This window comes from Gadus morhua, chromosome 1 (assembly GCF_902167405.1).
Source record: "Gadus morhua chromosome 1, gadMor3.0, whole genome shotgun sequence".
Classification (NCBI taxonomy): Eukaryota; Metazoa; Chordata; class Actinopteri; order Gadiformes; family Gadidae; genus Gadus; species Gadus morhua.
This window is the reverse complement of record NC_044048.1, coordinates 13,166,984-13,183,166: the sequence shown is the minus strand read 5'-3', so window position 1 is coordinate 13,183,166 and position 16,183 is coordinate 13,166,984. Positions and strand designations below refer to the sequence as shown.

General features: G+C 46.1%; 1 protein-coding gene across 1 annotated transcript in view; it reads left to right on the top strand.

Annotated features, from left to right (window-relative positions):
- plcg1 (phospholipase C, gamma 1) overlaps nucleotides 1–16,183 on the top strand; it is a 31,379-nt gene that overhangs the window by 473 nt on the left and 14,723 nt on the right. The window contains exons 2-18 of the mRNA XM_030359138.1: nucleotides 665–952; nucleotides 4,446–4,598; nucleotides 5,160–5,253; nucleotides 5,653–5,700; nucleotides 6,409–6,493; nucleotides 6,851–6,937; nucleotides 7,394–7,416; nucleotides 7,643–7,712; nucleotides 7,851–7,952; nucleotides 8,926–9,044; nucleotides 9,640–9,725; nucleotides 10,172–10,292; nucleotides 11,286–11,454; nucleotides 11,751–11,873; nucleotides 12,071–12,172; nucleotides 12,498–12,685; nucleotides 14,988–15,188. Coding sequence (XP_030214998.1) covers nucleotides 736–952; nucleotides 4,446–4,598; nucleotides 5,160–5,253; nucleotides 5,653–5,700; nucleotides 6,409–6,493; nucleotides 6,851–6,937; nucleotides 7,394–7,416; nucleotides 7,643–7,712; nucleotides 7,851–7,952; nucleotides 8,926–9,044; nucleotides 9,640–9,725; nucleotides 10,172–10,292; nucleotides 11,286–11,454; nucleotides 11,751–11,873; nucleotides 12,071–12,172; nucleotides 12,498–12,685; nucleotides 14,988–15,188 — 1,988 coding nt within the window. The 5' untranslated portion in view covers nucleotides 665–735. The remainder of the gene's footprint in view (nucleotides 1–664; nucleotides 953–4,445; nucleotides 4,599–5,159; nucleotides 5,254–5,652; nucleotides 5,701–6,408; nucleotides 6,494–6,850; nucleotides 6,938–7,393; nucleotides 7,417–7,642; nucleotides 7,713–7,850; nucleotides 7,953–8,925; nucleotides 9,045–9,639; nucleotides 9,726–10,171; nucleotides 10,293–11,285; nucleotides 11,455–11,750; nucleotides 11,874–12,070; nucleotides 12,173–12,497; nucleotides 12,686–14,987; nucleotides 15,189–16,183) is intronic.

Genomic DNA, 16,183 nt, shown 5'->3' with positions numbered 1-16,183 from the left:
GCACACATTAGCCATTGCTTCTTAACAGCAGGGCGAAGCAAACGCTGTCCTCCACTTCTGTGTGCGCCCTGAAAAAAATGTCCCGACTGGTCCTTTTTCCCATGTTGTATGTCCCATGTTGTTTTGGTGCGCCGACGCTGGTGTCCCGGTTCATGCCGTTTTTTACCAAAGGGGCTTAAACAGGGAAACTTTATGACTAACTGGCCTCTACTGCGATAGATCCCAGTAGATTATAGGCCACCTCGTTGTTGGAACAGGACTTTACGATGAATCCCAATCCTATTAAACGTCCCCTGGATTAAGAGTCAAACCTGTGGATCTGGAGGAAAGTTCTCGGGAACGAGTAGCCTCGTAAATCTCCCCCACGACACTTGTAGTCTATTGTTGGGTGCAGCTGTCATGTTAGTTTCCGTCACCTGCTAAACAAAATTGGACACGTATATTATATTATTTTATTTATATAATATAGATATTTTATGCACACCCTACATTTAACAGGATTCTGTACCCGTTGAATTGATCTTCGTACTCTATACTTTCTTTGCTACTAATTCAACCATGGCAGGAGTCTGTACTGTACTATTGCCTCAATTATGGGTGCTGGCTATAGGGTGTAAGGGACTGGGAGCAGTGTTCATTCGTTTTCCCGTGTTTTTTCTTGTAGGTATCTCGGTCAGAGACTGGAGTGAGGAAAGTGTTCAGAAAGGAAAAGGATAACAAACAGGGGAAGTGACCATGGCTGGAACGCCAGGCTTTTTCTCCAACGGTGCTGGGCCGTGGACAGAGAATGACGCGGAGACCAACAGCCTTTACAGGGACCTTGAACTGGGGACAGTGTTGACACTTTTCTACTCCAAAAAGTCCCAGCGTCCGGAGAGAAGAACTTTTCTAGTCAAGTTGGAAACCCGGACGATTGTCTGGACCAGGGGCACTGATAAAATAGAAGGAGAGAGTGAGTAAAACGCACAAACACAACACACCACAAAAAAGGTATCAGTCTAAAGATAGCACTCCCAAAACTGATGTTTACAAAGATTCATAAAGATAAAACAACACTGAGGTTGTGAAGGGGTCAAGTGGATAAGTACACACCACAAAGGAATTCTGAGTTTTGCCACAAAGGCCATTATGCATTTGACAATATAATATCCTCCATACATTGTACAAAACCATCTTTTGAAATAATGCATAACAGCAGTCACCCACGGTTTACTAAACAACCAATAGCCTTTACTTTGACAAAACTGTAGTATATCCCTTTTTTATTTAACTCGTTCACATTTGTTAGGTAGTGTTTCAAGTATTGTATAAAACACTACAAGTGTGAACAAGTATTGTGACCATCTCTGGAGTAAAATCACAACATGGTAGATATTTTTACAATTTATCTTTACAATATCTATCTTTGCTACATTTACATTTGGCTTTATGGTCCTAGTTTGATGAGGTATTACAAATACGGTAGTACACCACCAGTATGTGTTTACGGTTGTAATCATGCAGTGTGTCATATGTCTGTCTCCTCCTGGGCAGCAGGATGCCTGCTTCACAGCTGCACTTTGCTCTGGATGCAGCCCAGACACTGTGTGTGTGTGTGTGTGTGTGTGTGTGTGTGTGTGTGTGTGTGTGTGTGTGTGTGTGTGTGTTTCTCTCTCTATCTCTTGGTATCATCTTCTATGTGCCATGGTTTTATGGGCATATGATCTCATGTCAGACACTCGATACGGCTGGGGAGACGATACGGGGCTGGACCGCTCATTTATGTACATGTGTGGAGTAGTGCAACTGTTCACGAGAACAACAGGGATCACTGGGCTGGCCCCGTAATCAGTAAGATGTGGCGGAAGATTCCAGACCTGTGTACCTTGGGTTAATAAAAAATGGGTGTAAAACAGGTTCAAAGTGGATGCTTGATTGGTCCTGGATGGGTTTTGTTTGGCTAGGCGTTTTCTTTTGCGCTCCTCTGGTTTGTTTCTGGACACAGTGCATCTTTTTTTCGCCTTCTTGATCCAATAAGGCATTTATGTCGTTCACAATTCAATACAACCAACATAGTTTTTTTGTTTGACCGACTGCCGTCCCAGAGTCTACAGTGGTCACTTCAGATAGCATCATAATAACCTATTGCTATTTATATTGATGACCATGGTCCTGATCGAGCTTTGCCTTATCTTCCGAGAAATTTGATCCGGTCTATAACATCAGTCAGTAGATCACAAGGTGATGTGTCATTCCACATCTTTCAAACGTCAAGGCAGACTAAACCGGGGCCGTCTTGGATTTCGGAAGTTCTTGGAAAAGTATCATTTAAATATACATTGGAGAAGTTTATGTAATGCCTCCTGGAGTTTTTGTGAATCATTTCTTTTGTTGAAAGTCTAATACCATGTATTATGTATGTTTAACAAACCAAGGAGAGACTGCAAACATGTTTCTGTGTAGAAAACAATGATGGATAGACAAACGAGGTCATTAGGACTCACTTAACCAGTTAGTAAACCACCAGCGAAACTCTGGGGTTAAACTGTGGACAGAAAAGTATGCAGACATTTGTCATTGCATTGTACAAGACTGCAGCTGCTCTTAAAACGGAAAAATTACCTACCTGTAGTTGTGATATGCAGATAGTAGCAATGTCTTATTTCTAAAATAGACTTTCTTATTGAGTGAATGACCCTGTGAAAGGGTGGATGACATTCTTCATCTTCATTACAAAAAACGTTATTACAATACACATTGTGTTCATGTTACAACAATAAAATTGGTCCAGAACAAGTCCTTTCTTAATTAACTAAATGATAGCAGTTGCTTGTTGAATCACCAGTTGTTTTCATCAGTTTTCTATATTTGACAAACTTCATACAGAGGTTAAAGAGTTTTATCTTTTAGGCACCACATTGGAGGAGGATACCTTTGTTGATGTACTATTGTATAATGTTTGTCAAAATAATGTAATTATTCTTAACAATGTTATGAATAATGTTAACATGATTGTTATATTGTTAATATAGGCTATATATTTTTGAAATATTTTTTATTTTATGATTTGAATACGTGCATGTAACAGTGACTATATCACGCTCCCCAGCTGTGTGTTAGTCCATTATACGATTTATATTAGGCAGAGTGGAAAAAAGCTTTATTGGTATTGGTTGAAATGTCAAGTCTCTCGGAAATTATTTTAATCGTTTCTTAAAGTTGACAGAGTTTATGTTGGCCAATTGCATGCTTAGACCCCTGCGCCTCATTCACCAAGAATTTAACTTACCTTCCATCAGACATGCGATATTAATGTAATGGTTGGTATTGGAGATGCAGTAAAATAATAAAAAAATTTGAAATCCTAAACTTGCTATACTATAATAGTTGAATTATGACTGTAGACATGAGTTAATGGTACGTATCATAACATAAATACTAATCTTTCGCTAGTGTCTTTTTAAAATACCCTTTGGGATCAGGACTGATCAGTAGCCGTTAACTGTTGGAGGGAGAGTTTGGACAGGCTAATGAAGGGATGGTGGGAGTTGATTGTTGGGGCGGAGGGCTTGGAGGAAGCGTGGGGGTGTAGAACAGGATGCAAACTCCTCAGCTCTCTGGTGGTAAGGTCACACCTCTGGCTATCTCTCGTGTTTCCTGACCAAATACCAGCTCACAATATTTAGACCCAAATCGTGTGTGTGTGTGTGTGTGTGTGTGTGTGTGTGTGTGTGTGTGTGTGTGTGTGTGTGTGTGTGTGTGTGTGTGTGTGTGTGTGTGTGTGTGTGTGTGTGTGTGTGTGTGTGTGTGTGTGTGTTGGCAAGTGAAAAATAAACTGCGGCAAGAGAAGAGAGCAGCCCTTCTTAGCTCTACAGAGCACAGGACAGGATGTGTGGTTCAGGAAGCAAGGCAGGAGCGCTACAAAGTGCATGCCTCTGCATGTGTACAGACTAGTATCTTTTTTTTGTTTTAAACCGCCGCTAATATACCGGTAGTTCATGTATTCGTTAACTATACAGTACAGTCAGCACCTTTTCTCTCTTTTATTTCTCTGGCTTGGATAATATTCAGGCTACATGCGGTTTTATCTGAGGACGCGTGTTTATTACAAGTATTTCCATTCCTCTCTGATCCGTGGCAAATCCTTGGCTTGATTCTTGGTCGTATCTGACCCGTTTGAGGTTTCTCTTTCCGATCCACTCAGTCTTGCATGTGGCTTGAGGTTGTATCTTTTAACTCTGTGGTCAAAAGATGTAGCGCAGTTCTATATAAAGTGTTATTGTTTTTATTATGTTTATGCCTGCAGAACCTGCCAAGCCCAGCTTTGATTTTAGGCCATTTTCATATAAACGTGAAATAAATGCTACCACGAAGTTCGAACATTAAAATCTAATGTCTTCTGTTCTAAATGTTGTATTCAGGACCTGTTTGTTCCTCTGTTTTTATTTATGTGTCCATCTCTCCAGTTGACATCAGGGAGATTAAGGAGGTCCGCCCTGGGCAGAAGTCTCGGGACTTTGAGCGTTATGTGGAGGACTCTGCTGGACGGCTTGACCAGGCCCACTGCTTTGTCATCCTGCATGGCTCCGAGTTCCGCCTCAAAGCACTCAGCCTTGCAGGTACACACAACCTCGCACGCAAGCACACGTACACAAGTACACACACACACACACACACACACACACACACACACACACACACACACACACACACACACACACACACACACACACACACACACACACACACACACACACACACACACACACACACACACACACACACACCGGTTTACAGGGCACGCATGTGCGCCACATGCATTTGCACAGCACAGGGAAAAACACAAATTTATTTTGTGAAATTAATTACAAGATGAATTTGTTCATGGAATTTAAGTATTTTATCCCCATTGGCAGACTGTCTGTACTTTTGTTATTTAAGCATGAAACAAACACTCAACATGGGAACACTTTTTTGAAATTGTATAAAATAAGCATGGTGGCACTACATTCAAAGCTCTTATCAAACTCAACGTCAAACACAACGCTTACCATTTCTTGACCAGATCATTCTAGAGATGATATTTTGTAGTAGTTATAGTTGTTATTGAATTTCATACATTTTCTAAATATGTTTCACATAAAATAACTACAATTAACTGATTTTGTCTTGTGTCCTAGCTACCTCTGATGAGGAGATGACTATGTGGGTGAAGGGCTTGAACTGGCTTGTTGCAGACACACTCAAATCCCCTACTCCGCTCCAGATCGAGAGGTAAACCCTCTGCTTATTGCCGGCACTCACCTCTTCTCCGCGTGTTATCGTATTCTCAGCAACACTGAGAATGCTGAAGGGTGAATGTCTTACCTAGGTCCTTCGGTCCTAAAATCATCGCACATTTTCCTCTAAGAAGGTTACTTTATAAAGCTGGTTTTCGTATTACTCGCACACCAAGGCAGTGTGTCAAACCTCTGCCCTCTTTAGTTTTTTTGGTTGCACATTGATTTCAGGTCAATGGTGACATTAACCAGATACATTTAGCCATTTTAAGCAAACTGAACTCTGATCCAACTTTTCAGAAACGGCAGCTTTAACGTTTGATATAGTGATGCAAGTGATCAAATGTTATTTTGTGAAAGTAAATACATCTATTTTGTATTTTCTGTTCTTTAGGTGGTTACGGAAACAGTTCTACGCTGTCGATCGCAACAGAGAAGACAAGTAAGCTGACCTCCGCGTCTTAATACTCAAATAACGTCTCTATAGAACCATCATGTTGGTGTGCAGCGCTTGTTGGGCATAGTGCTTGCAATGCAGCAACTCTTGGAGCACACACACACATGTAGGCACACACGCAGAAGTTGTGTATTGTGCTGGAGAGGTGTAGCGGAGGAAGAAGCCCCTCTGCCACTTGCAGCACCATTTCCTGCAGCAGGAAAAAGACTGCAGAGGATGGAAGACCCACATCAGACGTGTGTGTGTGTGTGTGTGTGTGTGTGTGTGTGTGTGTGTGTGTGTGTGTGTGTGTGTGTGTGTGTGTGTGTGTGTGTGTGTGTGTGTGTGTGTGTGTGTGTGTGTGTGTGTGTGTGTGTGTGTGTGGTGACGAATTGTTTTAAAACCATCGTTGTTTGGCCGTAGACGGTGTTGTCTCTTGCTGCTCAGATCTCTATGCTCACCAGTAACAATGGGGGTCAAAACAGTCGCCCACTGGCTAAGAAGAAAGTGTTTTTGTCGAAACAGTTTTCAGGAACATGCATGCGTTTGCTTTTGAAATGTTTCATACGTGCAATGTGTAGTTGTCTAAACTTTTGGTAGCTTTGTCCTGGATGTTGCTGAGGGAAATTTTGCAAGACAATGTTGGCTGTTCTCACCATGTACATAATCATGTTTTTGAGTTTGACATAGTGTGTTTGTGCGTGTGCGATTTAGGATATCCTGTAAGGATCTGAAGAGCATGCTGGTTCAAGTCAACTACAGGGTCCCCAACATGAGGTTCCTCCGAGAGAAGCTTCCGGTACGCTCCTTCCCTTCATCGCGGTCCGGCGGCACCCCAGCGCTGAACCTGCTTCCTCCTTTTAAGGAGATATTGTTTTGGATGAACGTCAGGGGATTCAGCCGAATACCATTTACAGCCCTCTCTCCCACTGTCTTCTGTTCTTCTTTCCCTACTCCTCTCTCCCTCTGTGTCTCTGTGTCTGCTCCTCTCTCTGCCTCTCTCTACCTCTCTACCTCTCTCTGTCTCGCTACCTCTCCCTCTCCCTCTCTCTCTCTCTCCCTCTCCCTCTCTGTCTCTGTCTCTGTCTCTCCGTCTCTGTCTCTCTCTATCTCTGTGTCTCTCTACCTCTCTCTTTCTCTCTCTCTTTCCCTGCAGGACTCGCAGGAGTTGCGGAACGGCGACGTGTCCTTCAGCCAGTTTGCTCATCTCTATCGCAATCTCATGTTTGACGCACAGAAAAACGTACGTTCAATTTGACATCACACAAAGTACATTTGCAAGTGTTGCCCTGAGCAGAGGAGACATCTGTCCCGGCTCTTTCAGTATTCTGGTATCCTATATCGGCTACTCTCCAACCACTCCCCTCTTTATCTCGTCTGCTCTCAAATGGCTGCCTGATCAATACAGAGCCCTTAAATGGTCTGGCCCAGGCCATTAGGGGCACACGCACACACTCGCATATCTGCAACAAAGGTCGGTGCGGGCTGGGGTCAGATTAAGTGGATGACCTCATTGCGCTCTCCAACCCTATGCACCCCATTTCCCCCCCCCCCCCCCCATCTTATCCCCCATGACTAAGCACAACCAATATTTCGCCTTAAGCCACATTCCCATGTGGGGCACATTCTGTTCTAGATCATTGTCTCATTGATTTACATTAAACCCCTGGCCATGTGCTATTTCCTGCCTTTCTTTCAGATGGACATTCCATTTATACAGAGGTAGGTCACACACACACACACACACACACACACACACACACACACACACACACACACACACACACACACACACACACACACACACACACACACACACACACACACACACACACACACACACACACACACACACACACAGGCATTGGCCCATACTTGCATGCTGCATACCCAACTGTCGTGTTATAAAGGTGTTGCTTATTGTCAAATGAACTCTGTCGTGTGGTAGGGTCATTGACCGACCGGAACAGAGGATCAGTCTGGAGGATTTCAAGGGTTTCCTTCTGGAAACTCAAAAGGTAAAGGCCTCTCTCTGGCCCCTCCCCTTACTGGTTCTGCCTATCACTGTTTGATACCACCCATTGCTTTGACCATAATGGGCAGTCTTGGCCATGCCAATGTTGTTATTTATGAATTTGCATTTCTCGTAAATGCAGGAGCTTTGGGCCGCAGACAGCAACGTTGTGCAGGAATTTATGTTCGGCTACCTCAAAGACCCGCTGAGAGAGGTGGAGCAGCCTTACTTCCATCAAGACGAGGTACACATCTCTCACCTTCCTGGCTTTCTATTAACATTTTTACGTTTCATTTCTTCTCTGGTTGTTGAGGGGGTTTACTGAGCTGAGCTGCTGATCTACGTGTGTGTGTGTGTGTGCTTGGTTTGAGGTGGCCTCATCACACGGAGTCTGTGTGCATGGCACTTTCCTCTGCGGTGTGGGCTTCTTCGTGATCCAATAGCGTCAATGTTTTCATTTGACATGAGAAAACAGGAAGTGTGTGAGATCGGGTTCCAGAAGGGTAGACTTTTTAACTTTTTTTCAGTTTTGTTCTGTAATATTAAAGTACAGTGTATTATTTTTCAAGTAAAGCCTGTTGGAGTGTGGTCTAAAGTGTCAGGAATACAGAGTCCGGCTTTTGCCCCCCCCCCCGCAAGGAGCGCTATGCTATTCCACCTGGCCTGTTACTAATAAGAAGGGCAGAGGGATTTAGCAGTTCAAAGTTTAGTTCATCCTCAAATGAATCTTGTCAGGGTTTTTATTGTTGTTATTATTATTGCTATTATTATTATCATATCCTTTATTTAACCAGGTTTAGTCTCCATTGAGATTAAAATCTCTTTTACAAGAGAGACATGGCCAAGATGGACAGCAGTACACAGTTCCAACATAAAACACAAGACAAGTACAAGTTCAATACTAAGTGCAATAGTAATAACACATTTAGATCATTGACTAAAACATTTGCAATTTCCAATGGAGTCCGACTTCAAACTCTTTACAACACCTTTTAAATTCACTGAGAGTAACTAGGTTTTGCAGCTTGAGCTTCTTCTGCAGGTTATTCCAGGAAGATGGTTTGTTATAGTACCAGAGCTGTACAAACACTGGTTGCTACTGCTAGCTGGTAACACTAAGTGTGTGTGTGTGTGTGTGTGTGTGTGTGTGTGTGTGTGTGTGTGTGTGTGTGTGTGTCTGTGTCTGTGTCTGTGTCTGTGTCCGTGTCCGTCCACAGTTCCTGACCTACCTGTTCTCCAAAGAGAACACCATATGGGATGCCTCCCTAGACACGGTCTGTCCTGATGACATGAACAACCCCCTGTCCCACTACTGGATCTCCTCCTCACACAACACGTAAGGCCCGGCGGCCACAGCCTATCTACTCTCCTCCTCTCCCCAACCTACTCCTTAAATCAGATTTACTTTTACTTTAAATGTGGGGTCCCGTCCTTAGTGTATGTTTGTCATCATCCCCATTATGGGGCACGTCCAACCGCAACCGGCCTTTTGAAATTCACCGGGGGGAAACACATCAGATAAAACCGTGTTTCTTTTAACACACAATAAGAACCCGGATTCCATTATGCCGGGGCAGGTCCTTTTCCCTCGATTGAAAAGTGTGTGAAAGGGGAGTTCAAATGCTGAATTTATGTGCCAGTTGTAAAACAATACACGGGGGCATAGAAGGATTTAAAACGTTTCGATTTTGATTAGGGTGTTTCGATTGGACCCCCTGAAAGAGGAAGTGGTGAGTGTTTACCCTCAATCGACAAAAGCTCCTTGTCACTTGGCCCCCCTCTTTGGTAAGGGACCGTCTGCATGTGTTTGCATGGCGTACCGGTGTGAACAGTGCGGCCCCTTGGCTCTATGTGTGCCGTTGTCGTCATCGCTGTGACTGGAAACCTCTCCAGGTGCGCTCTGATCCGGCTGTGTGTGTGTTTATTTTTAGCTACCTGACGGGAGACCAGTTTTCGAGCGAGTCATCCCTGGAGGCGTACTCGCGCTGCCTGCGACTGGGCTGCCGCTGCATTGAGCGTGAGACACCTGCCCGCGCACCCGCTCTCTTTGTCAACAGTGTCACTGCCCAGGGTCGCCCCTCCCCGTTCTGTGTAATGTTGAGTTTGAGTTCCAAGGCATTCGCACGTGAACATACCTGCACACAATAAGCGAGGGATCACGGTTGCATAACTGCACTATGCATGGTCATAAATCCAACCCTTGTAAGACTGGTTTCTAGTATTGGAACGGCTTCAGGTCGCTTCATACGAGAATAAATGCATCTGACATGTAAACCTACGATTATCTCCCTGTCTGTCCCCAAAGGGCTCCTTCACTGTGAGAATAATCAAATCTGGAATGACATTATTATGTATTGTGTTATATTTTTCATGATCAATGATGTAACTATACTGGCCATGTTGTTTTTTTTTCCATCTAATATTGCTGACAATCTCAGTGTTTGTGTTTTTTGGTGTGTTTAGTGGATTGCTGGGACGGCCCAGAGGGAATGCCTGTCATCTACCATGGTCACACCCTCACCACCAAGATCAAATTCTGTGACGTGCTGGCCACTATCAAAGAACATGCATTCGTCACTTCTGAGTAAGTGTCAGTGAACTCCACCTACTCCTTTCCTATTTTTGTCCTGTTTCTGAGAAGGAAAGATTAGGCATTACGGTAGAATGTCGGTAGACAATTTGTGGTCAACATTACGGTTTTAGAAAAGCAATCGGTGAAGCCACAGATGTCAGTCTCCACAGGAATCCTTGAGCACCAAGCCCAACCACTGTTTAATAGGGACAACTATCTAAAAACAATAAACAATAAAAAAAGTATTGACTAAGTTGGATAAAAGTATTGACGAAGTGACTAAACAGCAAGGAGAGTGTGTTTGAGGCAAACGGAACTGAATTCACAGTACCTTTGCCAAGCGGCACGACGATGTCTGCAATTCTACGTCCACGTCATGTTTACCAGTACACGAGGGGTTGGTATATGTCCGCTCCACTAAAGATACAATAGCGTGTCCCATCGCTGCGAGAACCTCGTCGGAAAACTGCCCCCTCTAAGGACCTCAGCAGTCCCCCTGCAGAGTGTGAGGTCGCTTGGAGGAACGGTTGTCGAGGGATCCAAAGACACGCACACACACATGTGCATCGTTACAGACACTCCTTCGGCTTTAGATAGATCTCGGTAAATCAATACATCCGTGTGAAAATGGGCTGCTAAAAAAACAGATAAATGGTGTATCGGGAAAAATAAGGGGATGCCTGCCTGAGCATTCACCTTATTCCCGTGTCCCGCTGTCTAAAACCAACCAAAACAGCCCCCGCCCCCCACCCCCCGCCTCGACCAATCAGCGATTACTTGCTCTGCAGAGAAGGATAACGCATTGCTCTCAGAGGACCGCACGCCTTTGCTACGCTCAGACCACAGACACACAAAAGAGTCTATTAAAGTCCCTGGATGGGACCTGGATCTTTTCAGACCTTCTGGACGCAGAAGTGGAGCTCTGCCTTTTAAAGTGTTGCCGTCTCTTGCGGGATGTGGCCACCCTCGAGCCTCAATGCCCTCCCTGCCTCCTCCACCCTACAGATATCCCATAATCCTGTCCATCGAGGACCACTGTAGCATCGTGCAGCAGCGGAACATGGCCACCAACTTCAAGAAGGTGTTCGGGGATATGCTGCTGACCAAGACGGTGGACATCTCCGCCGACGGCCTGCCCTCGCCCAACCAGCTGAAGAGGAAGATCCTCATCAAGGTGAGGGAGAGGCTTTCTTCGTCAATCCTCCTCATCGTCATCATCATCATCACCCAACTAATTACATAAACATCGTTGACGATATGCGTGTGTGACCCAGAAAAGGTACACACACTGCTATCTAAAGGAGGATGCTCGAAAAAAATAAAACGATTATCATGTGGGTGCAAGTGTCACAATCTTTTTAATTGTTTAGGAAGAAGAAGGTTGTGGTTAACTGGTTTCGTTTTTTCTGTTCTTCCTGTCTAACCCTCCCCCCTTTCCACATTCTCTTCCTTTCACTACTTCCCCCACAGCATAAGAAGCTGGCGGAGGGCAGTGCCTCCGAGGAGGTGCCTACGTCAACACCGTACTCGGAGAACGACATCAGCAACTCCATCAAAAATGGCATCCTGTTCCTGGAGGACCCCGTCAACCATGTAAGGGGCTCTGGTCTCCTGCTGCCTTTCCTGGTTTTAATACTGTCGCTGAAACATGGGAGATTGCTGGCATGTCATTTTGGGTGCAGCTGTGTCTTTGTGTCACTCTGCAACCGCATCTTAAAATAAACCCCCATCGCTGAGTTGTATCGCAGTTGATTCTTGATCACCCCCGTCTCTTTCACTCGGCCCTACAGGAGTGGTACTCCCATTTCTTTGTCCTGACGAACACCAAGATCTACTATTCGGAGGAGACGACGAGTAACCAGGGCAACGAAGACGAGGAGGAGCACCGAGAGGTGAGGCGGACGCTTGTGACTTGTTGTATAGTTCACAAGTCCAGAAATTGTTCTCGTGCCATTACATTGCCGCTGTGTTTATATCCATAAACAACCACTTTTAAAAAATATTTTATTTGCAAATAATAATCAGATTCTTATCTGTATTCTATGGACCAAGATACGCTTAATAATATCTACATCGACCAATCATTTTCCGTATCCCTGCACCCCGAGCAATATCTCCTCATTGCTCCCATTATTAGACACGCCAGCCAGTCGCGGTAAACCTCCAGACTGTCTTGTGTTTTTTACAAACGTGTCACCCTGCCCCCCCCCCACCCAGGTGACCAACGGGATGGACCAGCACGTGACGGAGAAGTGGTTCCATGGGAAGCTGGGCGCGGGGCGGGACGGCCGGCAGATCGCCGAGAGGCTGCTGTCCGAGTACTGCCTGGAGACCGGCGCGCCCGACGGCTCCTTCCTGGTCCGGGAGAGCGAGACCTTCGTGGGGGACTACACGCTGTCCTTCTGGTGCGCTGCTCTGCTGCTTTTTAAAACGTGTGATTGTGGGATGGCGAAGGATAGGATGGTACTTGTGTCTCCGAGGGGAAATTTGGTTCCAATACACATCATAAAAAACCTAAAAACATAAATCTCTATAACATACAGTAGATGTCATCCTGACAGTGTGTGTGCTATAGCTAGGCCTACAGCTTGTTAGAATAACCCAACAGCTAAAGGAACAAATGATCTCGGATATCTATTTGATTTGGCCCTCCTATTGAGAGTGTACCTCCTCCCTGATGCCAGGAGTGATGTTTGGTTTGAAGCGTCAAACCAAGAGGATGTCCACTTTATTTGGTTTCACATGGTGAATGATTGAGCCCAGCGTTGCATATCTGTGATTTAGATAGTTATCTACGGCCCTGTGTTTAGATCTGCGTGGTTTCACAGATGCGAACCGGGTGCAAAGGGCGAGATCAATGGCGGATGGTTTAGTCATTGATGGAATGCAGTGTTAGTCACGCTTTGGTCTCTGTGACCGCAAGCGTTGTGTCTTGGGCTGCAGAGCGCAGATCAAATATCTAATTGTGAGTATTTTTATAGATTTTGCTGTAGTACCACTGCAGGCATCATGATGATGATGTGTCCTGAATCCCGTTCAGTGGCACTGGTATCGCTCTGTGGGACAGAAGAATTGAATCGCTTGGTTGACAGAACAATTGTGTTGCATGTTCTACCACATTTCATACTTTGTTAGAAAAAACGTCTTTGTTGTTCCACAAAGAGCTCTTCTGTAAACGTATATCGTAGATTTTACACCAAAGCTGAGCCATGCAACATGGGTGATTCACAGTCCGTATTGCAGTAGGAGTAAGGACCTGTGCATCAAAGGGGTTCATTTAAAGCTCCTCTGGGGGTTCCCCTCCTTTTCTGGCCCGTGACCCTATTTCTATGTCTGAAAATGTTTGCGACCCAGACTTCTGCCTCCCCTCAAATTAGTTTTGAGTAATATCAATGTCCCAGTTACGTACCAGGGGCCCGACCCTGGTACGCATATGGGTTTAAATTACAGCTGGATCAGTTTGTATTAGGAAGCATATTTGGTAGTCTAGGCCATAGACTAACCAATACTCTAGACTCTAGTCTAGGGTATAAGTTAGTTGTGAGCAGTCCAGGGTAGTTGAGTGGGTAGTTGGAGAAATGGGGTGTGGATAGCTGTCTGGGGCTGCATATCGTTTTTTTGTCATAGGCTATTTAGCTACTTTTGCAATTAAATTAGCCTGTATCGGCATAGACAACAGTTTTAGTTTTTTTATGCTGTGAATATATGCAATTGCAATAAAACATAGGCTACAGAACAATTAACTTTTTTTTAGATTTTAGTAGAAGACATGAGGGAGGAAAGCAGGAAAAATCCACTCACAGGTTTTTAAGTTGAAATTGAGTCGGCCTAGCTCTGCAGTTTCAGTTCATGTTTGTGCAAAGGAAATTAATATCATTGCATCATAGAAAATATCAGCCTAAACCTGGTTTTGAAAGTGAAACATAATCTTAACAATAACAACCCTGGTAAACATTTCAAACAATTCAAGTTCTATGCTCAGTAGTAGTCTTGTTGGATTGATTCCCAGCAACACTTTGGCCCTGCATGAGCGAAACTTTTTTCATGCTATTTACAAGCAGTTTATTTTTACTAATTGATAATGTATGGTTGACAAAATTCATCCGAAATTGAATCAATATTAATTGTGAGTTATAAAAAAATAAATAAAACCCCCAAACGTATGGTATTTATTTTTTCTTTTTGCCAAAGGGCCGCAATGGCGGCGCAAAAGGGCTGACCCCTGGTCTAGTGGGTAGCCTAGTCCAGTGGGTAGTGTAGGGTAAAGGGTGGTCTCCTGGTTGAGGTGTTTGATATTCTACAGCTAAACGCTGTGGTTCCCAGCCTCAGGGTTCTCTGATATACATGCATTTGTACTTTTAAGTGTATTATGTCCCCCCTTATAGATCAACAGTGTTTATATTCAAATTACGGATTCATAGCAATAAGCAAACTTCTCCACTAGGATGTGATGATCTAACAGGCAGATGTTGATGCACAAAAATCAAATGACCGAAAAATGGGGTCACTGGTTAAACCGTTGGGCACCACAGCCCTGTGTACTCCCTGCTTCTTTAAGAAATGCAAACAATTATTCACTGTGGAAGTCGAATTGGATCAAAACCATCTGCTAGAAAATATGACTAAATAGAGACTGGATGGATGGAGCGATATTGAAACGATCCAGTTTGGGTGAACATGTTGCCGTCTTCCCTCGTCCCGATCCAGGCGCTCCGGGCGTGTCCAGCACTGCCGGATCCACTCCCGGCAGGAGGCGGGCAGCCCCAAGTTCTATCTGACGGACAACCTGGTGTTCGACACGCTGTTTGCGCTCATCACGCACTACCAGCAGGTGGCGCTGCGCTGCAACGAGTTTGAGATGAAGCTGACCGAGCCTGTTCCCCAGACCAATGCCCACGAGAGCAAGGAGTAAGTCCCCGTCCTGTCCCGTCCCTCCCCGGCCCATCCCCGTCCCGTCCCTCCCCGGCCCATCCCCGTCCTGGCCCATCCCCGTCCTGTCCCGTCCCATCCCCGTCCTGTCCCATAACCGTCCTGGCCCATCCCCGTCCTGTCCCGTCCCATCCCCGTCCTGTCCCATAACCGTCCCGTCCCATCCCCGTCCTGTCCCATAACCGTCCTGTCCCATCCCCGTCCCGTCCCATCCCCGTCCTGTCCCATCCCCGTCCCGTCCCATCCCCGTCCTGTCCCGTCCCCGTCCTGTCCCATCCCCGTCCTGTCCCGTCCCCGTCCTGTCTCATCCCCGTCCTGTCCCGTCCCCGTCCTGTCTCATCCCCGTCCTGTCCCATCCCCGTCCTGTCCCGTCCCGTCCCATCCCCGTCCTGTCCCGTCCTGTCTCATCCCCGTCCTGTCCCGTCCCATCCCCGTCCTGTCTCATCCCCGTCCTGTCCCATCCCCGTCCTGTCCCATCCCCGTCCTGTCCCATCCCCGTCCTGTCCCATAACCGTCCTGGCCCATCCCCGTCCTGTCCCGTCCCATCCCCGTCCTGTCCCATAACCGTCCCGTCCCATCCCCGTCCTGTCCCATAACCGTCCTGTCCCATCCCCGTCCCGTCCCATCCCCGTCCTGTCCCGTCCCCGTCCTGTCCCATCCCCGTCCTGTCCCGTCCCCGTCCTGTCTCATCCCCGTCCTGTCCCGTCCCCGTCCTGTCTCATCCCCGTCCTGTCCCATCCCCGTCCTGTCCCGTCCCGTCCCATCCCCGTCCTGTCCCGTCCTGTCTCATCCCCGTCCTGTCCCGTCCCATCCCCGTCCTGTCTCATCCCCGTCCTGTCCCATCCCCGTCCTGTCCCATCCCCGTCCTGTCTCATCCCCGTCCCGTCCCGTCCCGTCCCATCCCCGTCCTGTCCCGTCCCATCCCCGTCCTGTCTCATCCCCGTCCTGTCCCGTCCCGTCCCCGTCCTGTCCCA